The 16,711-nt window shown below is 54.4% G+C and overlaps 1 protein-coding gene across 1 annotated transcript; it reads right to left on the bottom strand.

Annotated features, from left to right (window-relative positions):
* Positions 1–1,633: 1,633 nt before the first annotated feature.
* PTTG1IP (PTTG1 interacting protein) lies at positions 1,634–11,290 on the bottom strand. The gene is made up of 7 exons (XM_071566757.1): positions 11,168–11,290; positions 8,298–8,350; positions 7,210–7,318; positions 4,430–4,535; positions 4,258–4,323; positions 3,834–3,880; positions 1,634–2,390 (listed from the first exon to the last, which is right to left on the bottom strand). Exons 1-7 carry the CDS (start codon positions 11,244–11,246, stop codon positions 2,347–2,349), a joined length of 504 nt encoding a protein of 167 aa, XP_071422858.1. The 5' UTR covers positions 11,247–11,290; the 3' UTR covers positions 1,634–2,346.
* Between the last annotated feature and the right edge of the window lie 5,421 nt (positions 11,291–16,711).

Consider the following 16,711-nt stretch of genomic DNA (forward strand, 5'->3'; position numbering starts at 1 on the left):
TAGCTCCATCCCAGGCTATGGAAGGCAGTCCCTTGGATGGGGATGCTGGAGCCCGGGATAGCTGGTGCTGCCCTGGCAGCATGGCACGGCCTCTGCTTGTCCCCAGGGCACAGCCAGGCTCCATCCAGGCAGGGACCTGGTTCCCCAGGTGATACCCCCAGGATAGCTGGTGCTGCCCTGGCAGCATGGCACAGCCTCTGCTTGTCCCCAGGGCACAGCCAGGCTCCATCCAGGCAGGGACCTGGTTCCCCAGGTAAGCAGGTCCCTCTGCTGCCCTGGCTCAGCAGAGGAGGACAGAACCTGTCACAAGTGGGGGCCCAGGAAGGGGAACCTGCCTGCAGGGGTCTCCCATCCCTGATGGCTTTGGAGGCACCAGCCCTTAGTGCTGGGAGTGGGGCCAGTGAAGGGTTCAGATCACCCCAACAGATTAGATTTGCTCCCAGGCCCAGGCCAGGAGGGGACCTGGAGCAGACCAGCAGGGGCAAGGGCAGCTGGGACACCTCCAGCACCAGCTGTCCCTGGGCACTGCTTGTTCTCAAACAAAGCTCTCACAGTGTCCCCTGTACCTTTTGTTGGCAGGGGACCACAGCCCCTCTGGGCCAGTGCACCCAGTGAAGCCCAGGGCACAACCAGGGGCCTTATCAGCACTTTCCCTCCTCATTACAGGGAACATACAGTTCATTTTCCATGCACACAGATGTCCAAACCAAGGACACAAGGAAGCATCATCTCCCTGCCACACACACCCACCCTGAGCTGCTGACCAGCAGCACCAGGGCACAGCCCCTGCCCAGACAGTCCAAAGGACTGGGACAGAATATGGGAGAGCAGCCTCGAGACTTGGCAGTGTCATCCCTTTGTTCCTACCACCCGAGTCTCTTGTGGCAGCAGCCAGAGACAGCCTGAATGAAACAGGCACCTGCAAGTCTTGCATGTTCAAGTGTCCTGGCACAGCCAGCCAGAGCCTGGCTGCCAGCACAGCCCAGGCAGGGCAGCAGCAGCAGGGAGGGCTCACAGGCAGCTCAGCCTCACAAGTGCAGCTGGAGCAGTTTGTGCTGAGGGCCCTGAGCCTGGCACTGCAGATGGAGCACTTTATCCAAGCCCACGGCAACATTCTGGCAGCCTGAGGAGTCAGCCCACCAGGCAGGAGGCCACAGCTTTTCTCAGCCAGAACTCTCACAGTCCATGCCCTGCCTGCACACAGGGCTCTGCGAGCTGCGTGGCCACCTCTGGTCAGATGCGGGACAACATGGGAGCTGTCACAGCTCCCATCCTCTTTCCACACCCGAGTTCAGCCTGTGCCCGTGGCTGCCAGGAACCCCCAGGTCACCCCACCTGGCCAAGGGCTCTCTCCCAGGGCTGCAGGGGACACAGGTCATGCTTTTACTGGAAGACTCAGCTCCTTCTTTACAAAGCAGCGTTACTCCCATCTCAAACTTTTCCTGACACTTGAACTTCTCCATGACCAGACTGTTCTTCAAGCCCAGCAAGAGCCCAAGGCAACTTTGCTTCTGCCTCCCCCAACTACTCCTGATGAGCCAGAGCCATGTAACAGTGATGATGACCCTATCAATGATCACTGCCAACCTGTGCCTGCTGTGGAAGCAGAATTAAACTCTTTCAAACCAGAATAGTAATTGAATCAGTTTAATAGAGTCAACGTATTGTAAAGGCATCTGAAACCTACAGTATTGCTAAGAGTCATGGCCATCAAGTCCAAGACCACCCTTCCTAGAAAGGTGAAGAGAGGTAGGAGAGTGGGGGCATTTCCCCAGATTAGTTGCAAGTGAGAAGGTGCACATGGGACCTTCCTCCTGGAAGCCCCAGATTACCAAAACCTTGTACTCTTTGAGAGGAATGCTAATGTGCTGGGATAAATGCAGGCACCTGGAATGAAAGCCAAGGCCTCCTGCCGACCCATAAGTCGGGAAAGTCTTGCTAGTTTTTGCATATACTAAAAAGAAAAAAAAAATAAAGGAATACAGAAAAGTGTGTGAAGTGTATTTGGTGAGGCAGGAACAAGGGAGATATGTGAGGTGTATTTTGCCCTTGGCCAGGTACAAGGACCGTTACTTGCATTGCTTTGGACCCCACAACCACCCCAGTGGTGAGTGAGAAGAAATGCTCCATCCTTTGGTATTGACACCATTTTTTCTTGCACTAGCAGGGCAAGATCAAAGCTCTGGGCAAACCAAGCATTTGTTGGAGTGGGGACAATGGTGCTACCAAGCATTTGGCTCATCCTCTGTGGCAGCTGAAGTGATGGTCTCCTCGTGGTGGGGGAAACCTGGAGATTTTTGGCTCTGCAGAAGGCACTGTTCATCAGGGTCAGTGGGTCTGGAGATGCTAATTCTCAAATTTTGCATAAGGGTTCTCTTCCTTGAACAGGCCTAGAAGGGAGGAGAGATTCATTTAAACAACAGCTAATCATGGCCAGTGAGAAACCCAGTTCTTGGTAACAACTCTGTCATTCATGCATCATCCAGCAGTCCTCCCAAAACACCTGCTCTTACTTGAGCTGTGCACACAGCACTATTTCACTCTCCTCTTCTGTAAAAGAAGAGACATCCATTAAGAAGCTTGACCTGGTGACAAGCTCCTCTTCCACACAGTCCAGGTAAAGCAGCACGACAAAGCTTCCAGAGCACTCCCTCTGCACACCCCTTCTGTCAGACAAGCAGAGAGCCCAGACTCAAATCTCTTCTTGCTCCACTGCTCTGACATCCAGACTGGGAGACAGCAGGGCAGGGTATCAAGCTGACTTCAAGAGCCGCTGTGCCACTCTGTTGGCCTTTCCCAAGTCCAACACTTTTGAGGAAGAACAGCCAGAAAGGACAAGATGGCAAACTCTGGGGTCAGGCTGCAGCAAGACAGAGCCCTGACACAGCCAGACAGTCCCAGCGCAGAGCTCTTCCACAGGCAGGTTCTTCCCCCACCCAGAACTCTTCCAGGCACAGCTCTGCCTGCTCTTCCTTCCCCAGAGAAGCCACCCAGAGGCCTCTGGATCTCCTGCCCAACCTGGACCTGCAGCAGCTGCAGGCAAGAGGAAGGGTCTCCAGCTTCCCCTACAGCTCCCCCCTAAAGCCAGAGACACCATGTGCAGCATGTATGAGCCCAACTGCTCCCTGCTGCATGACTAGACCCTGGCAGAGCCCCCAGCACCTCAAATGGCAGGCTGCAGGGACCCCTCCACTGGCTCTGAGCAACTGGCTGCTCCCTGCTTCCTTCCAAGACCTCTGGCAGGTCCACACCTGGCCCAAGCCCACAGGACTCCCCTGAAGGACAGTTCAGGCCCAGGAGGGAGGCCATGCACTCTCATCCCCAGGGCACTGTGCCACCTCCTGCCAGCACAAAAGACCAGCTCTGTGGTGGGACTGGTGCAGGCTCTGTGCTCCTGAGCTATGGACACTGATTCCTACCTGGCCCCCTACCCCACACTGCTGGCTCTCCAGCCACTCACTGGCCACAGGGCTACTGTGCCTGAAGGGTGACAGCATTACAATCATGCTGTCTCCCAGCTTTTGCTTCTCTCCTCCAGTCAAATCCCACCAACTTCTCCCATGGGGCAAGCTCAGAGGACCCAAGTTCCAGGGAGCATTAAACACTCCCTCTTTCTCTGTCCAGGAAGAGCAGTCCTTGTGTGGGCTCACACATCATGACTCCAGCATCCCTACACTTGCTCTTAGAGAGCAATTCACTGAGACAAGGGAAGCAAGGACTTTGTTTTCCCTGCTGGCCAGGTCTCATCCACAGCTGTAACCATGGCAAGGAACACAGTTACTGAGGCTGCTCCATCTAAAGCTCAGTTTGAATCACTTATGTCAGCACTGTACCGTATTTTCTTCGGATTTCATCATGCCGCGATTTCATCTCTGCTCTCCTGCAAGAAGCAATCAGAAAAGTCAAGTCAGTGACTGGTGATACAAAACCAAAGAAGGAGAGCCACATCTCCTTGCTTATGCCCAACCAAGGGAGCTCCAGGCTGCCAGGTTTGCCCAGTTCCCCCACCTCCTGGAGGCACTGGGGACAACCAGAGGCCACACATGTCAGCAGCACTCGGGGAGCCGCATCCACAACACTTGTGATGCTGCATCCATGAGTCACCCCATAACAACATTGCTCATGAGGTTTGAGCCAGGGCTGAAGCAGCGCTGACTGCATGTGTCGAGCCCCATGTGCCACCTGGCATCACATTTGATGGCACAGACAGGAGGCAAATCATTCTGGAGCCTCTGAGGGACTGTGGTACAAACCTACCTCTCCTCCTGCCGTACACGCCTCCTCTCCCGCTCCCTGGCTGCTCTCTCATCATCCTTGTCTGGCCTGAAAGACCAAAGAGCCCGTTAGCAGTGCTCAGCACTCAGTTCTGTAACAGCACCAGGCTGCATCTGAGCTGCTTTGAGCAAACAGGGGACACCCCAATACTTGCTTTTTGCTCTTCTTCTTACAACAGCAGCAGCAGCAGCAGACCCCCAGCATGACGAGGAATGTTCCTCCCACCACAGACATCGCAATGATCAGGGCTTCAAAGTTCACTAAAGGATTTGACAAAACATGTTTAGCACACAGACACAGCTGACTGGAGTTACAATACAGAATCACAGGATCACTGAATCATTAAGGTTGGAAAAGCATTCTAAGATCATCAAGTCCAACTGTTCTCCCAGCACTGCCAACCCCAGTAATCACGTCCCCTAGTGCCACAGCCACACATTTTCTGAACACTTCCAGGGATGGTGACTCCATCACTGCCCTGGGCAGCCTGTTCCAATGCCTGACCACCCTCTCCCTGAAGAATTTTTTTCCTAATATCCAATCTAAACCTCCCCTGGTGCAACTTGAGACCATTTCCTCTTGTCTTATTTATGAACATTACAGCTACTGTCACCAGTAGCTTCAGTCACTGGGTTGGGGATGTGTGTAACCATCTGAGAAAGCAAATGGACATTGTTAGCTGTAGATATACCAGGTGTTGGAACCCACACACACCAGTGAGTACATGTAGCTGTTAACTGGAGAGCTCAGTTACTGGCTATGTGAAGAAAGGCAAGAACAAATGCACTCAGGTCAAACTCCTCCAGCAGGAGCAAATCTGTCTTAATCACTAATCCAGGTGAACAGTAACCCTTCAAGGGAAAAAAACACCCAAACAACTGGAGACTTCAGGGCTGAGGAACCTCTGATAGAGAGGAGTTACTGCCCACAGGAACCAGCCTCAGAAGTCATCTGTGGTGAAATGAGCACTTAGAGGTGTCTGAAGTCCTTGGGCGAGAGACAAACTGAAATAAGATCTGCTGGGATCTATTGGCTTGGGGCCAGCAATGCTGCTGAAGCAGCTGAAGGTTGAGGGCTGTCCCCTGCACCCTGCTGCCATGTCTTCCCAGAGCTGGGGGGATCTGCTCACCCACACAGAGCACAAAACCTGCTGGAACATGGTAGTGAAGCAGCAGCCTGAGCCCTGGCCCCTGCAGTGATGGCAGCAGAGACACCAGCCAAAACAGACACATCTCCATGCCAAGGACTTCAGGTGACAAACAGGAGTTTCTTCCAAGAATGATTCAGGCTGCTCAGAGACTTGAGGCTGTGGGGAAATATTGCCACACAACAGCCAGGTTACAGAAATCTCAGTGCACCTGAACCTGCTCAGAGCACTTCTGATCTCTCCTTCTCTGTGCAGTTCTGCCATGAGCCAAGTGGAAGCCTAAAGCACAGCATGTGAGGTGTTACAGGGCACTTCATGTCCCCTCACTGCCAGGACCCTGCAGTGCTAGGCTTATTGGGGTGAATCAGAATAAACTGGGTTGGAAGGGACCTTTAAAGGCCACCTAGTCCAACCACCCACCACAGGCAGGGACATCTTCCAATAGACCAGGTTGCTCAGAGTCCCATCCAACCAGATCTTGAATGTTTTCAGGGATGGGGCATTCACCACCTCTCTAGGCAACCTGTTCCAGTGCCTCACCTCCCTCATTGCAAAAAACTTCCTTGTCTCTATTCTCAATAGATCAATTTTTTAGGTGTTCCAGGCTGAGCTGACTCTACCCCTGAACTTGCTTTCAAAGCCTCCAGCAGCCTCAGTGCTTCTGAAACGTTGGCTTTCAGGGTGAGTCTGGGGCTCAGATCCCTGCTTCCCACACAGAGCACCAGGCACTCCTCCAGCTGATGATAAAGGCTAAGTCACACACACCAAAAATGCAGACTCATGTGAGAGCTAATCTCCTCTAAAGCTAGTTTTGCAAGTTAAGGAATGTGTTCTTCTATAATGAAACCTTTTGTGAAGCTACTCACACCAAAACTAGTATTTCAAGGTCTTACAGAAGTTTCAGAAAATCATCTGAGCAGGGCTCACAAAGAGGAGATTCTTCCTCCACACAGGCATGGGAGTGGTTTGAACTCATGTGGGCAGAGAGGAGAGCCCAACCTCAAGCACAGCAGATGACAGGTGACCACAGTTCAGCTCCAAGCTCCTCATCAAGGGAAGGGTGAGAGCAACAAAGCCCCAGCTTGCTTCCTTCCTGCCCCAGCCCCCAAAAGCTGAGTCCTGTCTGAGCATAAGCATGCACCAACTTTGGTCTAAACAAGACACCAATTTCTCCAGAAATCCTCCAGGAAACAAGAGCACCAGGGAGAAGAGGCAGCCAACACCAGAGTCAGCTGTGTACCAGAAAAGGCTCCTGGAGGGAACTTGCACATTAATTTTGGAAAAGGGTGCTTTCTCAGGTGGATAAGAGCTCAACAAGACCACAGCACACTCAGCACTAGAAGCACACACAGGCCTCCAGAGAAGTCACACCTCTGGTTCCAGCAGCCCCCTTGAGACAGCAGCCAGAGGCATGAAGAGCCAGGAACAGCACAGAGAGTGATGTGCTGGGTATGGAGGAGAGAGAGATCCTGGGATTCAGACAGCAGGAAGGGCTGCACAGGCACCTGCCCACAGAGCACCTTCCACTGGTGTTCCCAGGCGCCAGGCATGTCTAGAGCCTCATCACACCAAAGCATAAGGGGTGTATTTGGAGTAGCTAAATCCCCACAGGTCCTACTCACCAGAAGGCAGGGAACTGCTCATACTCTGCCTCCCCACCCACACTTCAGGAAGTTTGCAGAACCTTGAGTGACTTTAGCCTGTCACTGCAGCAAGAGGGGGAGGCAGGGGAACCTCCCACCAGCAGCAAGGACTCACACAGCCATCAGCCAGTGCCAGGCACTTACCCCAGCAGACTCCCCAGCGCGCAGAGCGGAGCTCACACAGGTCAGCCGGGGGAAGGATTCTTCGGACAGGGTACTCCATGCATCTCCCACTGCTGGCACACCACAGGCACTGGGACACAGGAGCCAGGCAGCACAGCATTACTGGTGTGTGGCTGTGCTGCCAGATAGCCACATGCTGTTTTGGTAGTTGGGGCCACTGCTGCCAGCTCCCGAGAGCCATGTACCACCCTGCAGCAGCAGGATGCTCAGGGGAAAGAGCTGTGAGAGCACAGGTCACACCAGGAGGGGCAGGGGAGGGGAATGCAGAGTTTCTGAGTAAGTAAAGATGCTGAGAATCCTTCTCATGTCTTGGAATCATAAACTATCCCGAGTTGAAAAGGGCCATGAGGATCATTGAGACAACTACTTGCCATGCACAGGACAGCCCCAGGAATCCCACCGTGGCTTGCACATTGGTATTAATAACCAAATCCTTCATGTTTATTTTTGGGACAAGAAGAAAGCCTTTGAGACAAGACAGTCCATGCAGAGCTGGTGAGCAGGAGAGAAGCGTGTGTGCCCAGCCAGACTACCTGCAGGGCTTTGCATCCCTCCTCTCCTGGTGGCTTCAACCCACACCCCCAGCATTCAGTTGGGTTTGGTCAAACTGGCTACATCAGCTGCAAGATCTGACTCAAGTTCAAGTTTGCTGATACCAGAGATAAGGCAGCAGAGACTGGCAGGACACTGTTATACATCCTGCATCCACCCAGTGCCACTGCACCCACAGACTGGTGGAGGGGCAGCTTGGCCAGCCAGTCCACTCAGCCCTTCCCCATGTGTGTTCCCCATCCATGAGGAGAAACTCAGCAATTTCATTATTCTACTAGAAAACCATACAACAAAACCCAAGCAGTTTCTAGCAACCTCCTCCCAGAGCACCAGGAGGTGCTCTCACCATTATGATCAGTAGAATTTGCAGTGTGCATGGGATAAGGGCAGAGGACAGCCCCCCTCCAGAAAGGAAACTGCTCTGTAACAGTCCCACAAAACCCACAGTACATTTGCAGGCATTGCAAAAGGTTGGGAGCCTTACTGCTGCTACTCACAGTGACATTTTTCAGGCACTCCTCACAGCTCCTGTTCGTGTACTGGCGACAATCTACAGGAAGGAAAAAAAGACACCTCAGGATTTTGAAAAGTTTCGGTGTTTTGAAACTCTGGGCTCCTGTGAGTCTGCTCCTGGCCACTGTTTTGCCCACCACTGGGCCAGCAGCAATGCATGCTGCTGCTGCAAGAGCTGCCAGCTTCAGCATATGGTGAGGGTTACAGGGGGAGGCCCAAAGGCTAATGGAAGTTCAGCTGCCTCACCCTGCTGACTCAAAGCCCAGAGTTGTGAGTTCCTCTTCTGGGTTTTATTTCTTTAAAGCCTGAGCAGCTGCTGTGGCAACAGGGCAGTGAGGGGACACAGCTGGGGTCGGTTTGGAGGGACCCTGTGAGGATGAGGGTGAGTACTGGGCAGGTGGTGCGGTCCTGTAGCACCAGATGATGGAGTAGCTCAAGCAAACAAGCCCCAGACAGAAGTTACTACCAGGAGAAGCAGAAGAGCACAAAGGGGGACACAGAGCTACAGTCCCTGCTGGAGCTTTCCTGCTGCACATGGGGGCCATACCCTGCCATAGCAAATTCATCCAAATCTTCCTTCAGCAGGACACAGCCCAGGTGATGGGAGCAGCACTGCAGCCCAATTCTGTGCCCATTTAGAACCTGTTTCCACACCCCTTTGGCAGAGGAAGACCCCAGCTTTGTATACACTGCTGGCTCCCAGGACTAGTGGCAGCATGGATGATGGCATTCCCCAGGGAACACAGAACTGAACACAGGAGAAGCTGGTGCAGTCCAGCCACTCTCCTGGACTTGCCTGCAGCTCCCACAAGTGCTAGCTCTTGGCAAAAGTCTTCTTACAGCATTTGCACCTGCAACTCACTGGTGTGTTCCCCCAGATCCTCAGGAAGGGTGGTTTGCCAGCCTTTGAGAATCAGCTATTTAAAACTCACCCATGCTCAAGAGTCTGAGCCTGTTTGACAGAGGTCTAAAAACACACGCAAAACTCAAACCCATTTGCCTGACTACTCACTTACTGATGGATGAAGAATCACTGCTTCACAGCCCCTTAATCAGGAAGAAATCAGTCCCAAAGGTGCTTGTTTTCCACCCTCACAAGCAGCAAAGCTGCATTTTCTCCCTCCAGCTGGCAGGAACCCTCATCTGTGACCCACTGTCAGCAGTCACATGCTCAGGCAGCCCTCCAAACAACTGGGCAATTGATTAACATAGCTCAGATAAGGGTGTTTACACACCCGGAGAGGCAGAGATTGCAGATTTTAAACACTCTGGGAAGCTGTTCTCCATTTCTTCAAGTGAGGCTGGAAAAGCATCACGGTGCCTGTGCTGCCTTGAGACTGTTTTCTTACCAGGAGTCACAAAACACTCTCCCACACCACAGGAGACCAACGATGGGCAGAAGGAGAGCCTGTGGTTTTAACTGGGCTCTGCTTTCCTTCGGGGCATCCCCCCTCCTGGCAGCCTCAGCTGGCGATCATTCTCCAAGTTGTTAAGTCAGAGCCTTCCCCTTACAGCTGGTTGGGAATGGGCTGCTTCCAGGACTGCACAGTCCTTCAGGATTGGGGTTTTTCCAAACATCCCATCTCAGGTGACCAGCCAGCTCACACAGGATGGCACGGGAAGCACTGCAGTCTTTGGACAGAGATGGGACAGCAACTCTTGCTGTTCTGGAAGAAGCCTCCTGGATAATACTTTTGGCATTTCACAGGCTATTCATTGCTGTGCCTCTAAGAAAGGGGCTCCTGACTTCTATGAATCACAGACTATTCTGAGTTGGAAGGGATCCTCAAGAATCATCGAGTCCAACTCTTAAGTCAACAGCCCACACAGGGGATTGAACCCATGACCTTGGCATTATTACAACCAAGTTTTAACCAACTGAGCTCATCTCAGGGTCTTTGCTACAAGAGGAGCAAAGTGAACGGCTTGGAGAGGAAGGAAGACAGCAAAAAATATGCTGGTTCTCACTCTCCTCCCTGAGGAGCCACCATGCAGGCATCATTACATGGAGAACAGTTAGTGGCTCAGAAGAGTGGGCAGACTTCTTGGGACACCCCGAAGGCAGCCATCCCCACCCTTTGCTACAGCTTATCCTCCAGCTGGCACAGCACCCACGGGGCTATGCCCCATCCTCCACCCACCAGGGAGGAGCAGCTGGACATTCACTGTTCCCCACCCAGATCTGACAACACCCATCTTCTTCCTGCTCTGAGGCTGCCCCAGCCAATCTGCCCTCTCCTGAAGGAGGATCTCCTCCAAAACACTATAAGTGGGGGCCTGACTGCCCAGGGAGTTCCTCCTGCCCAGGACAGGTACCCTGCTCTCACCCGAGCCCTTATCACTAAATCGTAGAATCACAGACTGGCTTGGGTGGGAAAGGCTTCAAGCCCACCCAGTTCCGCCTCCCTGCCATGGGTAGGGACACCTTCCACTAGACCAGGTTACTCCAAGCCCCTTCCAACCTGGCCTTGAGCAGTTCCAGGGATGAGGCAGTCACAGCCTCTCTGGGCACTCGGAGTTCCGAAGCAGTGGAAACTGGGAAAGTGGCGAGCAAAGCTCCACTTCCACCACTCAACCTCCCAGAACTCCGAGGCATCCACGCCCTACCGGATCCCACCCTGTGGAGCTCCCAGCCAAGGAAGGAGCTCCCCTCTCATCTCCCATTCCGAGTGGGCACCGTGCCCTGCCCCGTGGCCACCCGCACCCAGCCCATGCGCTGCCCGCCTACTTCCCGCACATCCCACAAAAGCGACGTCCAAAGAAACTGCCCAGCCGTGATCTCGGGATGCTGTGCGAGGAGCGCCGGCCGCTCGGACCCCGAAAGCCGCATCCCGGGGCCGCGGTCCCCCCTTACCTCCCGCCACGTCCTGTGCGGCGGCGGCAGTGGCAGTAGCCAGGAGGGCCAGGGCGCAGATCGGCAGCGCCGGGGCCATGGCGGAGCGGGCTGGACGGGGCGGGAGCCGCCGCTTTGTAGGGCCGGCCGGGGGCGGGCCGGGGGTGGCCCTTCCGAGCGGCCGCGGGGCACCGGTAGTGGCCGGCGAGGGGAGGGAGGGCTGAGGGGGCAGTGGAGGGAGGAGTTACCCTGGGAGGAGGGACCCGTCCGGGGCTGCTGGACCCCGCCGGGAGGAGCAGGGATCCGTCCGGGGGCGCTGGACCCCGCCGAGGCCGCTGGACCCTTCCGGGAGGAGGGACCCGTCCGGGGCTGTTGGACACCTCCGGGGCTGTTGGACCCCTTCGGGAGGAGGGGGGACCCGTCCGGGAGCGCCGGACCCCTCCGGGAGCGGGGACCCGTCCGGGAGCGCCGGACCCCGCCGGGGCCGCTGGACCCTTCCGGGAGGGGGGACCTGTCCGGGAGCGCCAGACCCCTCCGGGAGGGGGGACCCGTCCAGGAGCGCCGGACCCCGCCGGGAGGAGGGGAAACCCGTCCGGGGCCGCCGGACCCCGCCAGGAGGAGGAGGGACACTTAAGGGGCTGCCGGACCCCGCCGGGCGGAGGGACCCCTGCGCAGCCCCGCACCCGGCCGCAGGAGGGGGCCAGACCCCCGCGGGAGGAGGAGAAAGAGTTGCGGGTCCTCTCGCATCCCCTCCGAGTTAGTCGGATTTCCCCTTCCCCCGCCCCTGCACAAACCCACCCCAAAGGGTCCCACACCCGCTCACGCACCGGTTCATCGCGCTTTATAGCACGGAAGCGCGTTAATGTTAAAATACATATTAGTTGTCGTGACACAGGGCGAAGTGATGCGGTAGTGGAGTTTTATTGCAGGGTTTGGTATTGTTCGTGCTGAAATAAAACAAACAAAAGGACAGCCCGGCCCTGGAGAGAAAAATTTTGCTTCTGCAGAGCTCAGAACAGTCTGTGAAGGATAAAAAATAGCTTTATCCCTGGGACACCCAGGGTACCGCAGTACCCCAGCGGCTCCAGCAGGGCCCTGAGACCCTCCCAGCATAGTCTGGTGTCACAGGTCGGTCACTGCAGCCAGAAGGACTGGGGACACCTGGACCAATAAACAAGCAGCAGGACACTGCAGGAACAGAGAGGCTTTGCCAAGTGTTGCTGTCGCTGGAGATTTGGTAGTGTGGGCGTTAATGCTCAGTAAAGTCGTGTTCTACCTGAACACTTGGTGGGTGTGAGAACCCCACGTAAAACCACATGTGGGTTTCCTGATTTGGCTGGGACGTCTCGTGCCCATGAAGAAATATTTACCCTTGTAATTCCATGCTTTGCAGCCCAGCCTGGTGCCTTGGTCGGCATGGGCCAGGCATGAATTTCGTGACACACAGAGTGCTAGAAGTCTTTGCCCTGGGCATAGCCAGGCACCTCTGGCCTCACACCCACATGTTCAAGATGTGAAAAGCTGCATCGATATAAATGGGGATTTTCACATTCTGTGGGTCAAGAGTGCACTGAGAATTTCCCTGTGCCAGGGCCAGAGCTCTGCACTGCTTGTTCTGTGCCCAGCAATGCAGACAGCCCAAAAGAAATGGCTTCCCTCAGTCACTGTGAGGAGGGGTGTGATGTGATGCTGCATGTGCAGAGCTGCTCTGTTGGGCTGATCTGCTCTTATCCCAGATCCCTTAGGAATGGGGTAAAAGAATCACTACATGGCCTTCTTGGCAGCAGCAGCGGGACAAAACCACAGTTCCTACAAGCTTCCCCATCCCTGTTTCCAGTGCTGCACCCATGGGTACCACTGGGTACTGTGTCTGTGCCAGCTGCTGCTCCCCTGCTCTGCAGTGATGGCTCAAGCCACCAGCTCTTGAGGCTGGGTGGGCATCAGGCTCAGTGCAAAGGCAGATTCAGGCACGTTAATTCAACACAAGGCAAAGCTTTTCAAGGTAGACCTATGGCTGCAGACACCATCAGCACTTACCTATGGCACCCCCAAAATGCACCTTGCCCCCTGCAAGGTGCAGGCAGGAGCAGGCAACCAGTACAGGTAACAGGACAGAGACACGAGCTATCCCAGTAATGGCACCATGGTCAGGCAGCCCCTTGGGATCCCTTGGAGGGACCAAGCACTGCATGGGTGTTTCTCTGCAGGAAACCTGGATGGGTTGTTTATGGCCAACAGATTTTGTCTAGGGGGCAGGTGTGGAGTGGTGTGAGGGTACCCATAGGTAAGGGGTGGTAGGCAGCACCAGAGATGCCCAGCTCTGGGTGCTGAGATCAGAGCTCTGGCTTGGTGAGTCACTGACTCCTCGGCATGAAGGCACCTCAGCGAGAAAGAATAAAATATTTTGAATTGCCCTAAACAAAATGAAGAAGATGACTATTATTTTTGAGCAAAACTCCAAAGAGAACGGTGCCATAGTTTGAACAAGCAGCAACACTGGCCACTCCTGCCACTGCCAGCTGCATCGTGTTCCTGGTGTCCTTGAGAACCAGATGGACTGGCTGCTGGTGACAGAGCTCCTGCAGGCTGGGAGAGTGTGGCCGGTGGCGCTCGGTCGGCTGAACCACGGCGTGTGGGGGCTGAGCTGTGGGAGGTGCGTGACACAGAGGAGGGAACGGCACCTCTTTTCATTTCGCCACTACAGGCGAGCGCGCTGACGGCAGCAGCCGCCTCCTGCACGTGGTTCAGATTTTGGCAGCTCCTTGGGAGAAAGACGGGGCACTTTGCATGCAGTGAGGACTCGGGGGCTGTCAGAAAGACATGGGACCTGTGTGTTTGCTGCTCTGAAAGAAGCTGGTGCTTGAGGTTGGGCAGGCACTGGTATCAGCCCAGCGCTGGCTGGTGCAGGCAGGGGTCTCCCTGAAACCCCCTTCAGGGCTGGAGGCAGCTCCGTCTCACTGACTGAGCAGTGCCCTGAAACCAGAGCCGCTTTCTGGTGGCTTGGGAAGCAGCAGGAAGCATCAGCTGAACCATTTCTATTCGCAAAACACCTCATTCCTTTGTCCCAGGTCTATCAATGAAGCAACACCCTGGCTACGGAGCATCCCAGTGGCACGGGCAAGGACCCAGAGCAGCGAGAGCGGGCAGGGAGCCAACAGACAAGTCGGGGCAGACTGAAACGCCACTCTAATCCCAGTGGCCTTTCCTCTCCCTCTCCTTATTTGTCTCTGAAGGGGATTTTCAAACCCTTCAAGATGGCCTCTAGTGGTTTCCAAGGTGACGGTGCTAAAGTCATCACTGCCATGGAAACCCTCTCTTTGGCATCATACAAATATTCCTCTTGAAGGAGGCTGGATGAGTGGGCGATGCACTATTTTCTAGCACTCTCTGGCTGCAATAGTACAATCTCCAGGAGATGGAGGGAGCTGGGAAGGTTAAAATTAGCCTGCCACGCTGGCCAGCAATAGAAAGAGGTGATTGTTAGTGTTTCAGCCCAAAACCTGGGATTGTTTGTGTCAGCAGGGCCCAAATGAAAAGCAGTTACACTGTAGGGAGGCAAAAGAAGGGGAAAAAAGGGGTAGAGGTGGGAAGTAAGGTTGAAAACTCGCTTTTTCTTTCTCTTCTTCAATTTTTTCCCTTTAATCCCAAGCCCAAGTCCCCTTGGGTCAGCACAGGCAGAGGGGGGCTTGGAGCACCTCAGCCTCTCCTGGGACCATGTGCACAGCTGAGGTGCTTTGTTTTGCTTTTGATTGCCTCCTTTCTGTCTCATAACTCACCAACACCTTCATGAGAGCCTGGGGAGAGGTAGCTTCCTGCAGCCCCAAGTGTAGGAGGTGGAGCAGGAACCCCCAGAACACTCTTGAGCTGTGATGTCCCCATGCCAGGGCTGCCTATGAGGCCAGTGGTTCTGCCATGGGCTCCAGCCCACCGCCCCTCCAGCCCCCTGCCCACCCACATTCCTCTGACTGCTCTGTGCTCAGCACCAGGGCACAGCTCTGGAGAGGCTGCCAGCATTCCCAATGTCCTCCATGGCAGGGACATCCCACCAGACCCCTGTCACCTCCCCATGCCAGCGCTCATCAGCCACCAGCCAGGACGGATTTCTGAGCTGCCATGGGAGATCCCAGCGCAGCAGAGCCAGTGTTTTTCTAAACAGAGATGTTTGCATTCATCACTGGGGCCAAGCTCTGAGCAGGGCAGAGGTGCCAATGGCACAGTGGGAGCTGGGACGAGGCTCTGCCCAGGCTGGTGTAAACACTGCCTGTCCCTGAGCAGATGGCTCCTCTTACAGCCACGCTCCAGGCAGATACCAAAGGGCTTTCCTGACAAATAAACCCCTGCAGCACGCAGGCAGGTTCCCAGGCCTGGAGTGCTTCTGGCTTTCCTGCAAGAAGGGGATGCTCTCTCCTTTCTGGACCGCCCAGGCTATTTTTAGACCACTGTAGCAACCAGAGGATGGGGAAACACAGCGTACCCCTGTCACGCTCTTGCCTGCTGGTTACTGGCCTTTAGCAGGGGCTGGGGATAAATGCTGAGTCCTGGCTGGACTGGAGAACAGGGGTTCACCCTGTGATGCCCCAGCACTGCCCCAAAAAGTCTCCAGGAGTCAGGGAGTTGCTCCAAGACCTATTTGCCCTCCCCACCCTGGGAGGTGCTGCCAAGGGTGTCAGAAGACCAGCAGAGGCTGGTGTTGGGAGACCCCAGCACCTGCTTTCCTCTTTCTCCCTTTGGAAAAACCCCACCCCAAATCCAGAGCAAAACAATTAAAATGTTCCAGCTGCTGGCTCAGAGCAGCAATCCCAGATAAAACCCCAAGGATCTGCCGGCTAAAAATAGCCCAAGCCCCATAAATTAAACAAAAGCTTTTTGCTGGGCTCTCAGAAAGCCAGTTCCAGAGCAGTTTTCTCTATGTAAGGTATAACTCTGGCGGTATTTGTTATTATTAGCCCTACCTCCCTCCTGTCACTGACCTCCCCAATGCTGTTGTTTAGGAACAGGAATTTTGCAGAGCCAGACTTCTCCCCCTGGGCAGCTCTTTTGCTGCACTGAGATCACACCTCGTCCACTTTCCTGCCTTTCTATATTAGTTTCAACCTTTTTTTTTTCCTCTCAGACTACTGATTATTTGATACTCAGACATCCTACGTTTTCTAGGGCTGCCCTCATTTAAGGTCTGTCTCAAGCATCTGCTTGATTTTTATCCCTATCAGCTGTCCTAGGAGCCATGAACCTTTAAATACATTCCTGACTGGAATGCAAAGGTGTTGGAAAGCTCTTGCTGGTACTGTGCAAGCTGATGTGCATGTAGGGGCTTGTCTCACCTCCTTTCTCCCATCAAGGTTATCAACAATATTTTCTCATATTATATGTAATATATCTCTCTATATATGTACATATATATATGATGTTAAACAGCTAACAACTTACAGCTTTCTGGAAGTTTTCTCTCCCAACCCTTTAAAGAGCTTCCATCATCCTCAAGTGCACATGGCTGGCTTGTGAGGATGAGTTCTCTCCACTTCCCCTCCAACGCTTCTTCCCAACACTCCATGCTGGGTGTGAGGA

Source organism: Pithys albifrons, chromosome 11 (assembly GCF_047495875.1).
Source record: "Pithys albifrons albifrons isolate INPA30051 chromosome 11, PitAlb_v1, whole genome shotgun sequence".
Lineage (NCBI taxonomy): Eukaryota > Metazoa > Chordata > Aves > Passeriformes > Thamnophilidae > Pithys > Pithys albifrons.

Coding starts and splice junctions, on each gene's coding strand:
- PTTG1IP (XM_071566757.1), bottom strand. CDS start 11,246: ATGGCCCCGGCGCTGCCGATCTGCGCCCTGGCCCTCCTGGCTACTGCC. Junction 8,351..11,167: donor CGCACAGGACGTGGCGGGAG/GTAAGGGGGGAC, acceptor TCCTTCCTGTAG/ATTGTCGCCAGTACACGAAC. Junction 3,881..4,257: donor CGTGTACGGCAGGAGGAGAG/GTAGGTTTGTAC, acceptor TGCTTCTTGCAG/GAGAGCAGAGATGAAATCGC.